Here is a 20000-nt window from a genome sequence, read left to right as displayed (position 1 = left end):
CACAGAACAATAGAGAGAAAAAAATTGGGAGGTGGGGGAGGGGGGGAGAAATTTGACTCTATTGTTATGCAAAACATGAGCCATAATTTGCTGTTGTTTTGTGCACCAACATGGTCGTTTTATTACGTGATTGAAAACCATATATACACCTTATTCCAAAATGGCCGCCATTTTAGTATTCTTTTGTTTCCATGCAAATGGCCCTTTTGGCCTCGTTCAAGGTTAAATATTCATTTTAATTTTACGATTGAAAGTGAGGCCATAAGTGTCAATTTGCATTGAAACAAAAGAATACTAAAATGTCGGCCATTTTGGAATAAGGTGTATATCTTGAGCGAGGACTCTTTAAAACAATGACCGCTGACTGGTTGGTATAGGTAGTTGAGCACCGGACTACCGTGAAGGAAGTCGCGGGATCAAAAACTCCAGCGGGACCAACACTCAGGGTGTTTAATTAACTGAGGAGAAAGTGCTGCCTTTGTAATTACTTCCGCAAAAGTTTAGACTTTCAAGTCTTCTCAGCTGCGGACTATAAACCGGAAGCTCCGTCTCACAACGCTTGCTCTTGAAATTTCTGTAGGACAGTAAAGATCCCACACACTTTTCGAGAAAAAGAAGTCTCGGAGTTTCCGGTGTTGTGGTTTGGTCTCAAGTTTATTAGTTTTGAAACACTATTAAGTGTTACTCCCATAAAATAGCGTAGTTTTCACTTGAGTGTCGAAAGTAATTAGCGAATTACTGTGGTTTTGCATAACTTCACTCAGTGATTGGTGCAAAGTTCTCGCGCCACTTTTTAAACCAATCAGAAGTGAAACCAAAACCAATCGTGGTTCGCGCGTCCACATTTTCCTGCGCTTTGTGTCGGCTACGTGTAATTAGTTCGAGTTTTGATTTGTTTACTGGATTCTCTCCGTCCTTTTTGATTGGCCAAACTAATTACTTTAGTTTTAGTGTCACGACATCCATTTGAAAACTGCTCTAAAGTGTTTACTTACTTATTTACTAAATTGCAAAAATTGCGTCCATAACTGCGAGGGTCATAGCTTCACTTGATTTCATATCCGCAGTTCATATATGATCCACTTCACATATCATTTCATCGTCGACTCATTCCTCACGGGAACATTAGAATCCACAAATGACCAGCTCCCAACGTCATTGGCTTTATAGCTCAGTTGGTTAGAGCGTCGCACCGGTATCGCGAGGTCACGAGTTCAAACCCCGTCGAAGTCCTGAAATTTTCAGGTTTCTTTACGCAATTGCAAAAATTGCGTTAATAACTGCGAGGATCATAGCTTCACTTGATGCTACTTTTTCTAGAACAATCTATAAAAGCCTAGTCTCGAGTCTTGGTTAATCGGTTCCTAGAAGTTCTAGTCCCGTTCCTGTAATGTTCGCAATGTAGGTGACTTATAGTTCTTTTCCAGTTCAACTTCTTGGTACGTCTCGTTTAATTTTTCAAATTCTATCGGTCCCCCAAGGCCGAGACGTTTCTAGGGAGGCGCCTGCTCAAAGCTGGCCAAGTTACTTGCCTCCAGCCTACAAACTAGCTTTTAAGTAAAGCGTTGAAATCAACGTCAGTTGCTTCATAGTTCAGTTGGTTAGAGCGTCGTACCGGTATCACGAGGGCACGGTTTCAAACCCTGTTGAAGACCTGAATTTTCAGGCTTCACTACGCAATTATTAAAATTGCTTCCATAACTGAACTGATCATAGCTTTAATTGATTTCATATCCGCATTTCAGCAAATGATTCATTTCACATATCATTTCGTTCATTGATTCATTCCTTACGGGAAAATTAGAACCCACAAATGACGATCTCCCAACGCCAGTGGCTTTATACCTCAGTTGTTTTGAGCGTTGCACCGGTATCGCGAGGTCACGGGTTCAAACCCTGTTGAAGTCCTGAATTTTTCAGGCTTCTCTACGCAATAATTGCTAAAATTGCGTCCATAACTGCGAGGATCAAAGCTTTACTTGCTTTCATATCTGCAGTTTAGTATATGAGTCATTTCATATATCATTTCGTTCATTAAACTAGCTTTTCATGGATCTTGCTTCGATTTGACATTGTTCGCGGAATAGGGCGCGGTCATACGAAGGTTCGTGGGTCAAGGCGGCACTCGTCCCGCAAAAAATTATTTTTGCAAACGACTAGAATTCTAGGTTACCTTGCTCGCACAATGTTGATTGAGCCTTTTTGATGGAGCGAATTTGTGGACATTATTGCGATATCTTAGAGGACGTTTATCCAAGCTGATTAATGTTAAAGTGCAACAAATGATAGAACCACGTTTGGCGGGTTATAAATGTCGAATGGTAATGATAGACAACGGACAAGTGTCGAGATTTTGATTCAATACGAGGCCACGCCAATACGATCCACAAAAGATGGATTCAGAAATTGAACGTTGCGATTAAACTAGTGGCAGATCTGTCCCATGGATTAGTTAAGTTATCGAAAGTACACCCAGAAGCGGTTGTTCCTTCAGTCTTCAGTCTTAAAGCCGTGTCTTAAAATGTCTATTCTCTGAATCGTTCCCGGATCTTGGTCCTGTTTATAAATTAAGAAAGTTTATCAAGTTAAAAGACCATTTACTTCGGTCTTAGAACCTTTTTGTTCATTTTGACGAAGCACTGATACTGTAAGAAAATATTAAAGAAATTACATAGATGCTGGTTACTGTCAGAAAGTGAAAAACTAATTCCATTTTTTTCCTTTGCCTTTAGCTACGGCGACATGATTCCGATCACAGTTCTTGGCAAGATCTTAGGTTCTGTCTGTTGTCTGTCTGGAATAATTATGTTGACTTTGCCAATACCAATCTTACAAGAAGGAACTACGAGGACGAAAGAGTCAAAACTGCCACCCACTGATTAAATAATGTATTCTCCGTGCATCATCATCCTTGGTCAGATAAACTACAGCTTCATTACTGATGTCACGATCAAACTCGCTCCCAACCCATAAGCCAAGGGAGAGGTCCTGGGTACGAGGATGATGTCACGATGACGTTGTTGTTATCTCATCTAAACACAAGATTAAAATGAGAATTGCCAGATTACAAATATATCTTGATATAATAATTAACAATTATTCCATGAGCGCGCGTTGGATATGAGATGATAGATAGCCAACGAGGCGCGTAGCGCTGAGTTGGCTATAATCATCTCATATCCAACAAGCGCGAGTGGAATAATTGTTTTATTAAAGACACCCCCAAAATATAGAAAACTAGACTACAATAAAAATAAAAAGGCCCAAAAAATCACGCGTATGCTTGCCGTGTTTGTAGATCATGGTATAATGGCTCATAACCCATGATGGCTTAGCCAATCAAAACTCTCGAATTGCATTATCCAATGATCCAGTTTTTAATAATTAGCAATTATTCCATAAGCGCGCGTTGGATATGAGATAGTAAATAGCCAAGAAGGCGCGTAGCGCCGAGATGGCTATAACCAGTCTTGTATCCAACAAGCGCGAATGGAATAATTGTTTTATTAAATTCCTTAAACTTCAAAAGTTTGGAAGAGCGAAATGCAAGCGAAAAAAGGAAGAAAACGAAAATCGAAAAAACGTGATGAAGATGCGATGTTGTGAAATACCTCAAATTCTAAACTTAAAAATCGTGATTTCGTCTGGATTTTTATCTATACGAGGTTGAAGATGATCTAGATCTTTTTACAACTTACCAGTTACGTAGCGTTTTTTTTTTTTTTTTAATACAGCATTTTGAAATGCTGGAAGGATGGGGGGGGGGGGGGGGGAGGGAGGAGGGAAGGGGTGTATTATATATGGTCTTTATTTTAAACCATTTTAGCTCGTGTTCCAAGACTTTTGTCCATTACTAGGGGCCTCCATGTACAGTAGATCTTTGACTCTACCTTTGCCCGTATCATTCTATTTTTAGAACGAACCCTTGAGCAGGAGACTGGCATTTACATAAATTGACATCAATTTGCATGATTTAAATACAGTTTTACTGCTTTATTTGTCTTTGTTAGACAGTGACTTTACTCTGATTGGCCTTTTAAAACAGTGCGTGCAGAGCCGAGGAACTTGTGGCGTTCGCAAAATAGAAAGATATGCGCAAAAGGTTGACTCATAAGGACGTGTATGAGAGAGGCAAGCTCCTACCCATGGGCACCTGCCAACCTCTAATTTCCGATTGGGTCGATAGAGAACGCAGCTCTATAAGTTACAGAGTCCACTTTTTCTAGCTTTTGGTTACCAGTGTTTATTGTTTGAATTACTCCATAATAGAGAGATACGGCACCTGCGGCAAGTTCAATTGCGTTTCGCATAAAATCAAGGAGACGTATTTCGTTGCGCTCGACAAATAGGAGAACGCAGTACTAAAGCCTGGTTTTCATATGATATGCAACGGTGTGCGACGATCGGAAGCTGTCTGCGTTGGTCTTCTCGCAGACGATCGTAAAAACACAGGAGGCAAATGTTTCCATTTTAAATCTGAAGCGATCGCAGACAAGCGTATCACTAATCCTCAGCGAAGCGAGCAGAAAAAGGAGTGCACTTACCTCAAGTATGATTGGACGTGTTTCAAAGCGAACAACAGTGTGTCGCCGATAGGACACAAATCATCGCAGACACACGTTTCCATTAAAAATTGTATAAGTCGGAAGCGTCGTAAATGGTCAGGAAAGTAGAACTAGATACAACTTTCCCTATCATCCAGACCGTGTACCACAGATCGCCGCAGACGACGGCGACAGATGTTTCCATGTGTCTGCGACGCGGTGCAGACCTATCGGCGATCGTGTCGCAGACCGGTCGCAGACCATTGCAGATCATATGGAAACCAGGCTTTAATGCAGATTGTATCGAGATGTTTTGGGGTGACCGACCGACCGATCCGTGGCACCCCCGCAGATTTTGCAGGGGCGAATGATATCATAGGAGAGAAAGCCTGGGATTGAGACAGGTCCAAGACAAGTTTACCCTGCGCTTCATGATCTTTGATTACCACTAGTTTTAGCTGATTCCTCGCCTGATAGTTACAAATTCCGAACAACTTTTCAAAAGAGAGAAGAAAATTAGAATAAGATAATTTGCTTGGCATGCTTAAATGACAAACAGCAGCTTCCCGTTTCCCCGTTTCCCGTTTCAGTAAACGCGATGCCAAGTCTCTACTATCCAAAGCTTAAGGCTTATGGAACCGTAAAGTAACCACACCAGCGTTAACCCAACTATACGGAGAAAACCAGCTTGCAATTCACAAACGGTAACGGAGTTGAGTTGGTGAATGCAAATAAGACGAAACCACAATCTAATAGAGCGTGACTAAAATAAATGCTAATTTAATGAAACAAAAGAAAATATTTGCATAAAAATAGAGCTTAATTCCCAGAGGATTAGTTTGGAACTCCAACATGGCCGCCGTTTCTTTGTTTTGGAACACCAACATGGCTGCCGTGACGTCATGTGAAAACGCTCTATAGGCCACTTTCAAAAATACCTTAAGAGTCTTGGTTTAGCTTTCAAATTTTTGCATAAGCGTTGTTTTTATTTTCACTTGGGACCATTGTAAGTCCCAAGAGAAACTGGAAACAACGCTTCTGCAAAAATTTGGATGGCAAACAAAAGGGTATTATCGTATTTTTGAAAGTGGCATATCATGTATCCCAAAGCAATCCCAAGATTCCCCCCGTTCCTATTGAAGAAGTGATGTATCAGTCATGAGATTAAGTCATGACAGCCACGTGAATAATGTTCATGCGCTTGCTAACAACAACAACAACAACAACGCCAAGAACAAATCTTTAATTAATAATATGATAGCCATCCGACAGGTAGCAGTGCTAGCCGAGGCACGGGACTGTACAAGAGATATTTAAAGTGCACCTAACCCCAAAATATTTTTTTTTGCTAAAATGAATCTTTGCAACTGTTCGAAACGCATTGCGACCATTTTTTCATTTTTCTAACAAATCCTGGTATTTTATAGGCTTCGAAAGTTGCGAAAATCCAAGCACCTTTTGTTCACGACCGAGTCAGAAGGGGAGTGGGTCTATTCCTGATTTGACGTCATAATCTACTTTGCATGCATATTTACAAAGAGTTAATGCAATGTAAATCAGTTTGTGACGTCAAATCAGGAATAGACCCACTCCGGCCTTCTGATACTCGGTCGTGAACAAAAGATGCTTGGATTTTCGCAACTTTCGAAGCCTATAAAATGCCAGGATTTGTTAGAAAAATGAAAAAATCGCCGCAATGCGTTTCGAGCAGTTGCAAAGATTCATTTTAGCGAAAAAAATATTTTGGGGTTAAGTGCACTTTTATATTATATATTTAGTGAAATGCTTAATATGAACTGCAATTTTATTTTATCTTGAATACACTGTGTAACATCATGGAAAGAAATTATGGTTAGAACCAACACAAATTGCTGACAAATACGGAAGTTGAAATTGAAAGAAAGGAAGAAAGAAAGAAGGACTAAGCAACAACAGCAAATGAACATTATTAAATCCAATCCTGTGGCGCTTTTTAGTTTTGCTCAATCAAAGAGCCACAAGCAACTGGCACTGATTGCAGATCAAATGTTGTAGTCGTATTTGTCCTCCAAGTATTAATTCTTGCAGCATTCAGGGAATAGGCCTATTTACAGTTGTGTGCTTAGTTACTTGGCCTTTAAATGAAAGTGAGGCTGGTGTTGACCGTGTTATTATAGTGACCTGCCTCCTTTTAGTAAGAATTTACATAAGAAGAGCAATGAGGTTTCTATCAAAACAAGGTCAATTCCAGCCTCACTTTCATTCATAGGCCAAGTAGCTAAGCATACAACCCTAAAATGGACTATTCAACCTTCATGGAACCCAAACTAGAATGCCTAGGGCAGGTAAATTCAGTTCCAATGACACTCGTTTTAAATTCGTTTAGTTCAACACATCTGAATTAAAATATAGTGATCGATTTATGGGCTCTCAGTTACCGTGGTAAAGACATGAGTGAGGACTCGTTCACATTGGATGTCATATATTCTCAAGTTCATGACCATGTGCTTTTCTATTACACCAATCAGGTGCCCTGTATCATTACGTAATCAGTAATGTATGAAGTTGCTACAATAAAGTGACATTATTTTTCGTAACCAGTAGAGACTAGTAGATCGTTACAGCACAAATAACACAATATTGCCGGTTTTCACTGTCACACCGTCATCAAAACCATTCAACAAATAAAATCAAGAATCAAACAGACAAAATAAAGGCAGGGAGCCTACAACTCTACTGTGTTCGTGTAAAGGCGTTTTCACAGATCGATTTATTTTTAGATTGAATTTCCCGCGAATGAGACTCCCACAGGAGCCCGATGACCAATTACAAGAAATTAAGCTGACGTCATAGGGTCACCGAACCGGAACTGCCTTTGTTTTTTGACCTAATTCGCGGGAAGGGCTAGTCTAAAAATAAACCTACTTGTGAAAACGCCGTTTCACAGACGCTGTATGGAAGTTGCACGCTCCAGATGGGCTCCTGACTAAGGAGATGAATATTCAAACAGTGCGGGAGATATCCGAATGAATGTTTTACTCAAATTTTTAAGACTTTTTATAGGGACGCCATGTTTGTGTCCCTCTGAGGGGAACAAATATGGCGGGCCGTAAGCTAACAAAAACATATGTTTTTGAGTTTTGCTATAAAAAGGCTGTAGTCGTCTTTTGAGGGCTCATAAACATCTATACGAGTGCTTATTCTCATACAAGGACTGTTCAGATTGCAAAATCTCAGCGGATACTCACTTTTTTAAGCTACGCGACAGCAATCTCGGCCTCCATCGACGGTCACGCAAAAGCTTAGAAATTCAACCCTGCTTTATCACAAGGCGAAAAATTCTATCAAACTGAAAATTTGTAAAAAAAATAAGTCTTCGGCTGTTCTAATAACTAACTAGACTAAAATCTCAAAAGGATTGATAAATCCTTATTTTTTTTAATTTTGATGACATCATGTGAAAACCATGAGAGTTTCCTGTCACTTGATCACTGAAAATTTGTAAGTAAAGTGATGTTGGGGCTGTGAAAGCTACCTTTGATTTCTCCCACGTGATCAGCGGTTTTTGAACCGAACAAAGAAAGTGTTTGCACAAAAAAAAACCGACCCTTTCTACGTTTACGAACACTAAACATCTGAACATTGGAGCCGTGACGTCAGACGAAAACCAAGGGTAAGAAAACCGCTTCGGAGAAAACATCAGTTTTATATCGGGGATTTTAGTGAAGGATTATAGAACGGTGAACAGATAATTCTGGCTAGGAATAGGGTATCATTTTCCGTTAATCTCGACAAAGCAAACGGGGTAATAAACAGCATTTAAAAATAAGTTTTGGCGAGCAATGACAGTAATAACGAAGACATCGTCGACGTCACCTATTGTCATCAATGTGCCACTTTAACTAGGCATCTCATATTAACGGAAAAAGTGGATATCTCTCATGTTATTGTCATCATCTTATTACACGTAATATAATTATAATCTATTACTTAATTTATTTTATAAGTGGTTTAATCAAGTTACTCCGTCAACTTGTTTTCCTCGGAGATATTAGCAGTTTTTGCTATCTTTAAATTCGAAGCAAAATAAAGTCATTGTATTGCATTGTGTTGTATCGTATTGTTGGCTGTCGAAACAATGGTTCTAAAAGCTGACGTTTCGAGCGTTAGCTCTTCGTCAGAGCGAAGCGATTCGCTCTGACGAAGGGCTAACGCTCGAAACGTCGGCTTTTAGAATCTTTGTACGGTTGCCAATTTACATAATCAACTCCGTTGATAAAAGCAAAATAATTGTATACTACTTCCCCACCGACGCAGCACCACAGTTTCTTTAGAAACTACCCCCTTCATTCGTTTGTCGAAACAAAGGTTCTTTTGTTCCTGTGGTTGGCAAATTTGAATAACTAAAACAATGTTTGAAGAGCTTTGTAAACAGATATCTTCCCTTTTGGATAACGTGTATAGATTAGGTCTTTTTTTGGAAGAACAATAACAACAGCAGCTGTCATGATTCAGGGAAACCCAAGGAGTAATGTTATTAGTAAATAACTGTCGGAAGGAAGGTTGGCTAAAATCTTCGAATATTCGAACCATGCAGTAAGATTTTGGACATTTTTTGAACAGATTCTCATAGGTACTTCGCAAAAGCAGTGAAGACTCCAAAGAGTGCGTAGAAATTTCTAGACTACATTGAAGAACGCTTGGCTTCTATTGAGCTGAGTAAGAATCAACTATGATATTAGAAATAGCATAAATTGTGAAGGTTTATAACTTCTACCATTCAGTTCGCCACAGTTTGTTTGAGAATCACACTTGAGCGGCAAACGCCCCTTAAAGTTTTTGACCAGACCCCTCGCGATTGCTGTAACTTAAAGCCACCTGGGATTTCTGCAGGCATGAAATACCCTTAGAATGATCCGAGCAGATAAGAACTTTGTAGGGCAGCTAAAAACTCACTTACCCAACTCAGGAAAGCATTTGTGGAAACCATCTTCGGTAATTCTGACAAATTTAAGTCATCCGGTCGTTGGGGTGCCTGTATTTTCCTCATAATCACGATGACAATATATGCAATAATTAGTTTACCAAGTGAAGCTATGATCTTCGCAGTTATGAACGCAATTTTTACAATTGCGTAGAGAAGCCTAGTTTACCTAAATGGTAAAAATGCTCCCAAGGGGAAGGGAGATGTTCGAGTATGCTGGCGGTAATTTAACGACCGTTCGTCCGTAGAATTCAAGGGAAATTTCAGTAGGTCTTGAGCAAAGACGGTAAAAAATGTGGACCCCCCAAACTGGACTCCCATCTGGACCCACTCGAGAAAAGAAACAACACGAACACCTATTTCTTGAGATTGTTTTAATAAGCGCTTCATATCAATGAAATTACATAATATTATATTGCCCTTGAGTAGACGCTGAATCATATCAAAGTAAGTGCGATCTGTTTGATTTAAAAAGATAAGTTGTGATCAAAACGCATCGTTTCTGAGGAAACGATAACGTAAATAGCCCCCTGAGAGGACAAATACGAAACGCAGAAAGATTGAATAAAATAAAAGATAATTTAGGGTTAGTAAAAAGTACACCAATACACGTGAAAAGGACTTGTGCATCACCAAATTAAGCTAGACAGTCAATACGTACTGACTGCTTGATATATTCATTACTCGTCATTTGAGATGCTTTCACGACAAAACAGTTCACTGAATTCGAGGTTAATCACTGTCGGGCGGAGTTGTTGTCTGGATGGGAGACAATAGACGAGTTCACGCTCTTGATTGCATCATGGGTAATCAGGGCAACATGGCGGGAAATTCAAAGGTTTGTAAAAATGGCTTTTTTTGTCTCCATACATTCCCTGTAATTTTGTGCCTTTGGAATTACAGGAAATGTATGGCAGAAACTCTTTTTGATAAAATAATTTCTACCATAGCCATTCTCTCCAAATTTATTCTACCGCACCGTTGAGAGCATATCTTCTGTTTTGGAAAATCAAAAAACCAAAATTGCATATCATGAATACTTTTCATCGCTTTGAGCTACATTGCAAACATTTGAATTTCTCTCCATCTTGCCCTGATTACCCATGATGCACTCAAGAGCGTGAACTCGTCTAATGAGATTACGTGACACGTGATTTTCTTTCGTATACCTTTCGTATGCATCGTAATCCTGGCCGTTCATCTGACTTTAGTTCAGCCTGGTAGCTTCTCCTATTTGTATTTCACGAAGCTGCGATAAAGTTTATAAGGGTTAAAAAAAAGCGTCAGCAAAATACAAAGAATTCAGCGAAAATGAACCAAAAGACTAAAAAAAACACAACCGTTTTACAAGTTTAAGTGCTTCTATGATCAAAAAATTGACTTCCCTTTTTCCTTCAGATTTTGAAAGCCTGTTTGTTTGACACCTGACTGGCAAAAGTTTGAGCTTCGAATTTTATCCAAAGGCTGTTTTCTTTGAGTGCAAGTTTGGGATTTCACGGTCCGTCATTATTCATGTTCAAGACTGACCGATTGGACCTCAGAGGGCTGGATCGAAGATAAGATGACGTCATAGTCTCACTAGCGTAAAAGTGCACCGTGTAAACGCAGCTTATTATACCTGCAAAACACGAGTTTAAATGTCTGAGAGGTCGAAACTCCCGCGCTACATTTTAATATCGGCACGTGCACAGGCATTGCATTTTTAAACTTGAGTCTTTGCCGTCATCTTTATCCTCGATCCAACTCTCTCAATAGCTGTGGTCACACTATGCGCTTTTGCCCTAGGTAAACTTGACTTGTTGACAGTTTTACCTAGGGAAACTTAAATTTAGAAGTGTGACCGATTTTTCCCCAGTTAAATTACCTAGGGAAATTTTTTTTCATCGAAGCTTGAATATGTCAAGAGAACAATAGAATTTCCCTTGACAGTTACCCTACATGTTTTGAATCCCGAGGTAGTTAGCCAATAGATGCCCGTCGGCAAACGCGCTGATTTGATTTAATCGTGTCACGTTTTACTTGAAACACACCGAAGTGCAAGTTCTTTGTCGCTTTTGTTGCATGTGTGCGTGTATCAAAGGAAGAAGATGGCCTGGTTCAGATCGAACGTGTAAGTATAAATTACTTGCAATCAGTACACGTTTCATTTGGGTGGATTTAATCACGTCAATCCCTTGTAAACCTACAATAGATGTGATTTTCTTCAGTGTGACCTTTTTATCTGGGGAAAATGAAACCCGAGATAAATTTACCTCGGGTGTACTCAGGTAAAATTTCCCTAGGTAAAACGATGTTCCCTCGGGCAAAAGTGCGTAGTGTGGACATGACCTCAACTAATATTTTAAAGTTAGTAATAGCGGACCATTAATTAGGAATTTCTCAGTCAAAATAAAAATTTTGAAATAAAGGCTTAAACGTTCGGTCACTTAGTGTTCAGTTAACAGAGTTTTGAAATACAAAGAAAAAAGTAGAATTGATTTATACTTCACTATGATTGGAAAAATGGCTGCAAGCCTCTGCTCTAATAGCTTCTGGGTAGAGCGTATCAAACGGCGCATGTGAGGGTGGGTGCCTTTGGGATGATCCGAAAAGGATCACTGATATGATTTAAGATGACTTGGATCACGGTGCATGAAAGGAACCGAGAAATCCCTTCCCAGAGTGGATTCATCGGTTCCATTGATGCGATGCACCGTGATCCAAGTGATGTTGGATTGGTGATCCTTTTCCGGATCATCCCAAAGGAATGCACCCATAATTTCTCAATTCGCGCATAACCACAATTCCTTTCACCTGTGATCTTACAGCGAACAATTTTTTTTTTTCCATTTCGAAGAAAAATGTGTCCTCCTGATTAGAGAGCTGCCTCGTTCGTTCTCTTCACGCTCACTCATTGCGGCAGCAATTATTGTAGTCTGATTATTTATTTGATTTTTTTTTTTTTAACCGTAAAAACTAGTAAGCAGCGCAAAGGAAGACTTCTTGTAGTTGTAAGCTTTTTTCGTTAATTTCCGCCGCGTTTCGTCTCTTACTGAGACTTCTTCAGGGAATGAATACAACTAGCAAGTAACAGCATATATAACACGTTGTGTGCGTGAGTGAAACTTTCGATAGAAGTGAATAACTCAACTATGCTGTAAACGGGCGTAGCAAGAAACGCCTTAATACCTATGTTATTGCATGTTGTTATATTTTTGTGGGCCAAACGTTTAGCGCCCTTTAGTTCTTTGGGGAATTCACGGGCTCAGGGGCCCGTTTCTCGAAAGTCCCGAAAACTTTTCGGGCCCGAAAAGCCATAACTGCCAACCGCTTGTTATGTAAAGCCGATCTTTTGACGTGTTTTCAAGGTAACAGAAAGAAAAAGAACTGTAAAGTTTGATGACTTAAATCATCTCCGTTCTTGAGATACAAAGGGAATTGTGACGCCCGAAAATGGCCCGTAAAGTTTCGGGACTTTCGAGAAACGGGCCCCTCTGCTCTTCCTCGACTTAGCAAGTTGTGTGGAAATTAAATTAAGGGAAAATTTAAGAATTAAGTATAAGCATGATTAAGCATCCTGTTAAAAAAATATATATATAATATAGAATAATATATAATATATAATATAGAATATAGAATATAGAATATAAATAAAATAAAATCGTTAAGAGCATGGGTGCAATGTGCAAGGCATAAGTGAAAGAACCAGTTTTGACGTAATACATTCAAAGTCCTTGTTCTTGCTGTCAATCCATGAAGTCATTTCCGGTCTTGAATTTTAGCTTCATTATGAAAGCTTTCGGGGTCGACGTTCGTTTGGACCGAGAACTGCCTTCTGGTCATCATGTGTGCCCGTTCGTAGTTGAACTTTGAATTCAATTAGGTAGCGTTCTACAGAAAATTGACAAAAATACAATCAAGAGCAGATACTTTTGAAGTACAATATTCGGATGACTGCATCTTCTGAAATATAGAAGGATCCATCGATGATTGCTCGAGGACGCCGGAAACAAACATTCCTTTAAAGAGATAATGATAGTTTTGACTTTCTTGGCAAAAGAAACTGAAAAAAATATCCGCTCATCCAGCCGCTGTTTTGTTACCTAAAAACGTCACTGGCCTGTTGCTGAAATTCAAGTCATCTTTGCATAAATTATTTTGCGTGGGATCGATCTCTTTGATCCCGTCAGTGGACGTAATACCCTGCCTACGAATGCGGCTAAATCGTAGCCTTAACGCGATGTTGTTGTTGCTTTTTTCACTTCAGGCATCTGTTGAGTTCTTAATTCCAAACTTGGTGAGTTCTGTTGCTAAATAATACTTAAATATATATTTTAATATGTGAAGGTAAATCATGTCTGTATGTCCTATCCTCTGCCTTTAATGGCAACCGAAACTCGTAGACCGGCAGAGGTCATCTGATTGGCTTGACGATGACAGCTGTCGATCAACTGTGACCAATAGACAGCGCCTATTTGAATCATGTGTGCAGTGAAGCACCAAGCCTATTGTTTTTGATTGACATCGGAGCGAAGGCCGCTGAACTCTCTATGCAAATAACATCATAATCGCTCTAATCGAAGAACGGAGTTCAACATTCTCGGTTTGTTCTGGATATTGCTACGGATCCTACGCCTGCATTTGAAAAAATAACAGTCCTAGACTGCACATCTCCCACACTCGAAGTGTTGCTGCTTTCACCATATCATCTTCGCGGCGTTGTTTTGACACATTTCGCTATGGCACGTTGTTTTCTGGAGTAACCAGTATTCGACGGTGGAGAAAGAATATATTTCTGGTAAAGTTTTGGTTTGTAAAGCAGCACAGGAACAGAGTTTACTTTCTCCTGAACGAAGACTTGAAAATTTTTAATGCTCGCTATTCTTTATGATTTACAGGCAAGTTCCTTTGTGACTCTATAAATCGATAAATACATGATCGCCTTTGTCATTCATCTCTCAGAAGTTCTGAATCGAACTGAATCAAGGACAAACCTTGAATGAGGAGTTTTCGCTGAGGATACAAGACATTCCCCAAGAAGGTAAAGAAACTTATAAGCTGCTCGGATTTTATTTAATTTCTCGTAGTTCATAAGGCACGTACTACAATTGACGTTGTTGACGAAGCCTCACATTTCAGCCCGTACCTTTCACAGCGCGACTGCAGGTATTATTTCATTTCTATTTCAAGCTTTCAAGTGGAAATGGCGAGCATTACTTAAAAGAAATTTATAACTTAGTATTGCTGCTGATGTTCAAATGTTCAATACTGCTTTAATTGTCTCCATGGAGGTAACACAGGTAAAAGCCTCAGCGCTTTCTTTAATAAACTTCTTTCAAAGTTTCTGAAAAAAAAGTATTGCGTTACTCAAATAAAACGTGACCACTTTTTATTATATTTCGTGTATTATTAGTAAACGTACAAGCAGTGGAGCATTTTAATTGCAAAACAGCATTTGGCAAAGCCTGTTGCTGACTCGATAAACATGCCATGCGCTGAAAGGCCTTCTTGCCGAGGCCGTGAATTAATTAGTTTCATAGCACACTGCCCATGAATCGTTTACTATTTGAAGTTTCGCAGTTTCGTTTGACAGTGTTCAAAAGTCGGCAAAGAACGCACTTAAAAACATGTAACACGGTTTCGTTTTGAGCGAAAGACGCGCCAATCTCAATCGACAGCGTAACCATCAATCCCGTCATGCCATACTTATTGGTTAGCTGCTGTCGGCTGTTTTGAATATTAAAAACCATATACCGGCTTACTCATTTTACGTAGCAGTTGTGGTGGCTTAACTTTTGTTAAGGTGAAGCACAGCCATACTTTACCCAAACAAGTGGTGTTTTTTTTTAAACATCTTGCCATATGCGTGCAAAAAGTGAATGTACACCACTTTCATTTTCGCCATTTAGGTGAACTGTCACGGCTTAAAAGGCAGAGTGCTTAACGCAGGTTTGTCCAAGCTTGGTCTTTGGGCAATCTTCTCGTCCTTCGTATTTTCTCGTATTGCTGGGTTCTCAAGCGAATTCCATTCCTGTTTACATTGTTAGGAAGGGGGTAACTATCATTCGCCAACAGATGTTTTGTTCCGTGTTTTTTTTTTGTTTTTTTTGAGAATTCTTCGATTTCACGGCTGGATACAAGGTCCAGATTCGTCTCCTCAGTAGACTTTATCCCTGACTTACATGAAAGCCAAAGAGTAAAAACTCTAATTCTAAACTAAACCGCCATAAAAACAAGTGTGTAGAAATAATACATTACAATTCAATAACTTCTCTTTGCCGAGGGTAACGCAAGAAATTTGGTAAAGGGCAGGCTGTAATGTGCGTTTTGCCAAAAATCAAAGAAACGTGTTTGATGTTAACTCATTTCTTGACTGTTAGCTACAGATATATATGTTATTTCCTGTCTGGGAGGTCCGTATAACGAAATACTGTGACCGAGGTCTTGAAAATGCCGCTGTCCGAGTCCGCAAGCCAAGGGCAGCTTTTTCAAGACCGAGGTCACAGTATTTCGCTATACTCTAGCTGGTAAATGACTGATTTATTTTTTCTCCTCTCGACATCGCCAACTATTTCGGCCATGCGTAAGCGGTTTCTTAGAAATCTAATTCTCGAAATGGCGTCAAATTTTACAAAGAAATGTATGGAGAAGTTTTAAATATTTCGAAAAGGTGCACTAAAAATTGCAGATGGGACATTTGCCGGAACGGGATGCCATTATAACGACTGTTGTCTGTGTTCTGCTGTAAAAAATATAACTTCAGGCCAAAAAAAACCCCTTCATTTTTCCTATGCTTTGTTTTGAGGTGAGCGACCCCTTTAAGCCTTACAAAAGCTAGCAAATATACGAAAATCCCTGGAATTAAAGACAGATACCAGTGTTCCTGTGCTTGGTTTTTCACTTGCCGGAGTGGAGACCCATAGTTGACTTTGTTCTTGATCCTAACCCAAAATATGAAGTCAGCAGCGAAATGTTTGATCCGTCCTTTTTCCCTTCCAAAGAACGCAAAAAACCGATAAACCAAAGTCCACGTTAAAACTGTAAAATTCCCTGTTTTCGAATAACAATATCTTGGCTGTCTTTTGTCCAAATTTCTCGCAAAAACCATCGTTTGAAAGCTAATTTTGTGAACTTCATTCTTCGAAGCAAGTTATTTTTCTCAGCGGTTTTGGTATGGGCCAAACTTTAGTAAATATAAAAAACATATTCCGTACCTCGCGTCGCGGCGATATGAGCCCGCTGATACAAGAAGAAGAACAGCGGAAAAAGTCGTTTCACGTAAGTCGCGCTGAATTGTCGTGACCGGAATGGTTGGCGATGTTCTCTTTTACTCTGAAATCACTTTTGTAATTATTGGCTCACACAACCACACCGCTTATATAGCTAAGTATCTTTTCGCCATTAGACATGATTAGTTTAAATTTGCCCTAGAGACACTACTGCCCTGCCATGCGAAATGTTCTCTTCCGGTTGACGTCTAGGCCCCAGTTGTTCAAAAGGTGGATAACGCTATCCACCGGATAAATCACTATCCATTGTATGGAGCAATTGGTTTCGCTATGACTTATCCACTGGATAGTGACTTATCCGGCGGATAGCGCTATCCATCGTTTGAACAACTGGGGCAAGGTCTCGAAAACGTCGTCAAGTGCTTAAGCTCCTTAGTATGGCTTAACACTGACCGTCATTGTCTTCTCTTTCCTTCTGTTCTAAGAGGCCCTTCCCATACGTCCCGTAAAACGGGATGCTTATAAAAGAGGGTCTCAGTTGGGTTAACCGTTGGCCGTGATACGTCAAAACAAGTAAACCGCTACAGTTTTGAAAAGTGGAATAGGGAGTTTTCGAAATATTTAGAGACACAGAGCACTCGACACCGTTTTACCTCCTTTGCTGGATCGTTTCAAAAACTACACACGAGTGACCAGGAATGGCCACGAGTAACCCACGAGTGACCACGAATGACCACGAGTGACCATGGATGACCTCAAGTGACCACGAGTGAACGCGAATGACCACACTGAACAAATGCTAATCAAACAAAAGGAAACAAGACTGAGTATTGCTCATGTTCCACGGATTTATTTCAAGTTCAAGTTGATGAAATCAGTACCAGTGTTAGTTTATCCGATATGACGCGTCTGATTAAAATATTGGATTAGAAAATTAGATGATGTGATTGTACGCTTTGTTTAGTTATTCATTAAACTTTTAAATGATTTTTTACGCGTGGTCAAACGTGGTTACTCGTGGTCACTCGTTTGTAGTTTTAGAAACGACCAGGCTTGTCTGACACGATAATAGCGCCCACTTGGAGGTCTTGACAAAAATGTAAGTCGCATTATGATGACCAATGACTTATTCTATTCAATATGTGTACGAAGACCCTACTAACTAACACACACAACCTCAAAAAGCAAAAAGAAAAAAAAAAGTTTCATTTTCATGTAAGTTAACCGTGGCCGAAAAAATAACCGTTAGTCATGAAAGCTATCCCTCATTGAGACCCTAACAAAAAAGAACTGTACCATAGGCACATGTTGATCATTGGATGGATCCCAGATCGAGGCGTCCATCTTTTTGCTACGAAGACAGCTTGGAAGCGTGAAATCCGTTGGAATATTTTTTGTCTTTTTCTTTTTTCAAGGTGTTTGCCTTCCATGTTTTCGAGATCCTTAGTCTCTTATCCAATCCTATAGCTTGTCGTGACAGAGAAATAAGTTGTTTTTTTTTTTCTCCGATATACCAAGAGAGAAACGCCTTTTTCATCGTTTGTTAAACGCAATTTGGTTTGTTCACGTCTTCGAGTCTCTTTTTTTTATATAAACGACAATGACACTTTGTTATTTCTGTGAGCCTTGGATTCCCAAAGTATACAGATATCGGCCACGCATATCTTTATATTAGAGACCTAAAAATAGCCCGAAATCGGTGTACGGGTAACGGGTAGCGCCATCTTTTTTTTCATTTTGCGATTACGTCATCAATATTACCTGGTAGATCCAGCCGTATTTTTTCGGGTTTTAGACACCATTTTTCCGTAGAAGAATTACGAGTAGCTACAGAGAGAAGACATGATGGAGAAACGAGTAAAATTTTTATGACGCTTTAAGTACAAATGTGATTTGTATGACTCCTTGCCAATGTTATGGCAAGTCTGTTGAGATATTTGTGCCAAATTTAAACCTTAGCTGTAAAGAAAGCGCTTTAAAATGGATTGACGTGTCGCCGCGGCCGCCATCTTTGTAAACAATCGTTACCGAATCCCCGCACGTTAAATCTTCGAGTATCTTATTCAAAATGGCTGCGCCCATGAACATTTTACGTGCGCGGGTGCATTACCCGTATCCGTATACCGGTATATGTGTACATTAAGGACTCTGTTACCTCACACGGAAAGATACATGTGTTTTTAGGTCCGGGCAGTAACGAAAGGAAAGCCACAGTTCCTAATGTCTTTCATTTTCTGACTCTAATGGTTACTTACGATCTCTCAAATTGACCAACTGCCAGTTTGGTTTGTCATGCAGCTCAATTTGTAGATCACTGCACCGGTAATCGGAGAGGTCGTGGGTTCAAACACGTTCAAACCTGATTTTCTTTCGGTTTCCTTTCGTTACTGCTTTGTAACGTTCATAACCGCGATGGTCTAAAATCTTGAACCTGAACCAGTCTCAACGTTAATAGGGGGAGTGTTATTTGGGATAGACGAAAAAGACATTTCCTCTTTCACTTTAGTTACATGAAGTTAACTCTGAAGTTAACGTTAGCATCGTTGATAACCACGAGAAGTAAACCTTTAAAGCAGGTGCGAATTTTTTCACCCTTAGCCAGTGATAATGATTCTGATAATATATGCCCACCAAAGACGCCCCGTGAAGAAATAACTCTTGTTGTCTCTTAGATTTCTTTTTATAAGCGGGCAAAATCTCCCAAAAGACCTTATTTTCCGCCATTTTGAATTAAAAAAGGAGCAGTTGAAAGCCTGGGAACTAACTAGCTTGTGACGTTAACCCGGTATCTTATTCACACTTACTGACCTTTATTCTCATAAAGCGAGAAAGAAAATATGTCAGGAAGGTATTTGTCTGGTGGATTTTCTTCATTTTTAGATGTGTAGAAAGATATACAGTCCCACTCGAAAGATATGGAAACAACACAGATGCAAAATTAACGCGCTCAATATGCGAATACGTGTTTTGCGTCTAAAGTTGCGTAACGTATAGTCGTATACACCAATACACGTTTGTGGCCTTTCGTTTATGTTCGTAGACAAAAGAAGAAAATTGCATGACCGCCGACAAGTCGAAAATTTAAACACGGGGCGTCGCTTCGATTACTATCAAATTTCATTCCGCGAATGCCGGCGATGAAAACATCTACAGTCATTTTTACTGCATTATTTCGAAGTTTAAGACCCTTACTCCACGCTGTGTGAATTCGGTCGATACCAGCGGTGTTAAATTTCATCACTTTTCCTTTCTATGCAATTTAAAAGGTCTAGAAAGAGGAGCGAA

At 39.7% G+C, this 20000-nt stretch overlaps 2 protein-coding genes across 11 annotated transcripts in view; both read left to right on the top strand.

The window, feature by feature from the left end:
- Positions 1–3060, top strand: part of LOC138057103 (A-type voltage-gated potassium channel KCND3-like) — a 46320-nt gene extending 43260 nt beyond the window's left edge. For all 8 annotated transcript variants that reach the window (XM_068903148.1, XM_068903146.1, XM_068903152.1 and 5 more), the window contains one exon: positions 2733–3060. In XM_068903148.1, the coding sequence (XP_068759249.1) occupies positions 2733–2883 (151 nt within the window). In that variant the 3' untranslated portion in view covers positions 2884–3060. The remainder of the gene's footprint in view (positions 1–2732) is intronic.
- Positions 3061–13177: 10117 nt separating this feature from the next.
- The window catches only part of LOC138057093 (uncharacterized), a 16847-nt gene continuing 10024 nt past the window's right edge, over positions 13178–20000 (top strand). The window contains exons 1-2 of one of the 3 annotated variants that reach the window (XM_068903117.1): positions 13178–13783; positions 14449–14527. The gene's annotated coding sequence lies outside the window, so the exon portion shown is untranslated. Of the gene's footprint in view, positions 13784–14046; positions 14285–14384; positions 14528–20000 lie in introns of those variants that run through there. The other 2 variants (XM_068903116.1, XM_068903115.1) reach the window with 2 other exon arrangements.

This window comes from Montipora capricornis, chromosome 7 (assembly GCF_036669925.1).
Source record: "Montipora capricornis isolate CH-2021 chromosome 7, ASM3666992v2, whole genome shotgun sequence".
Taxonomy (NCBI): Eukaryota; Metazoa; Cnidaria; class Anthozoa; order Scleractinia; family Acroporidae; genus Montipora; species Montipora capricornis.
The sequence above is the reverse complement of the archived record's forward strand: the minus strand, read 5'-3'. Positions and strand labels throughout refer to the sequence as shown.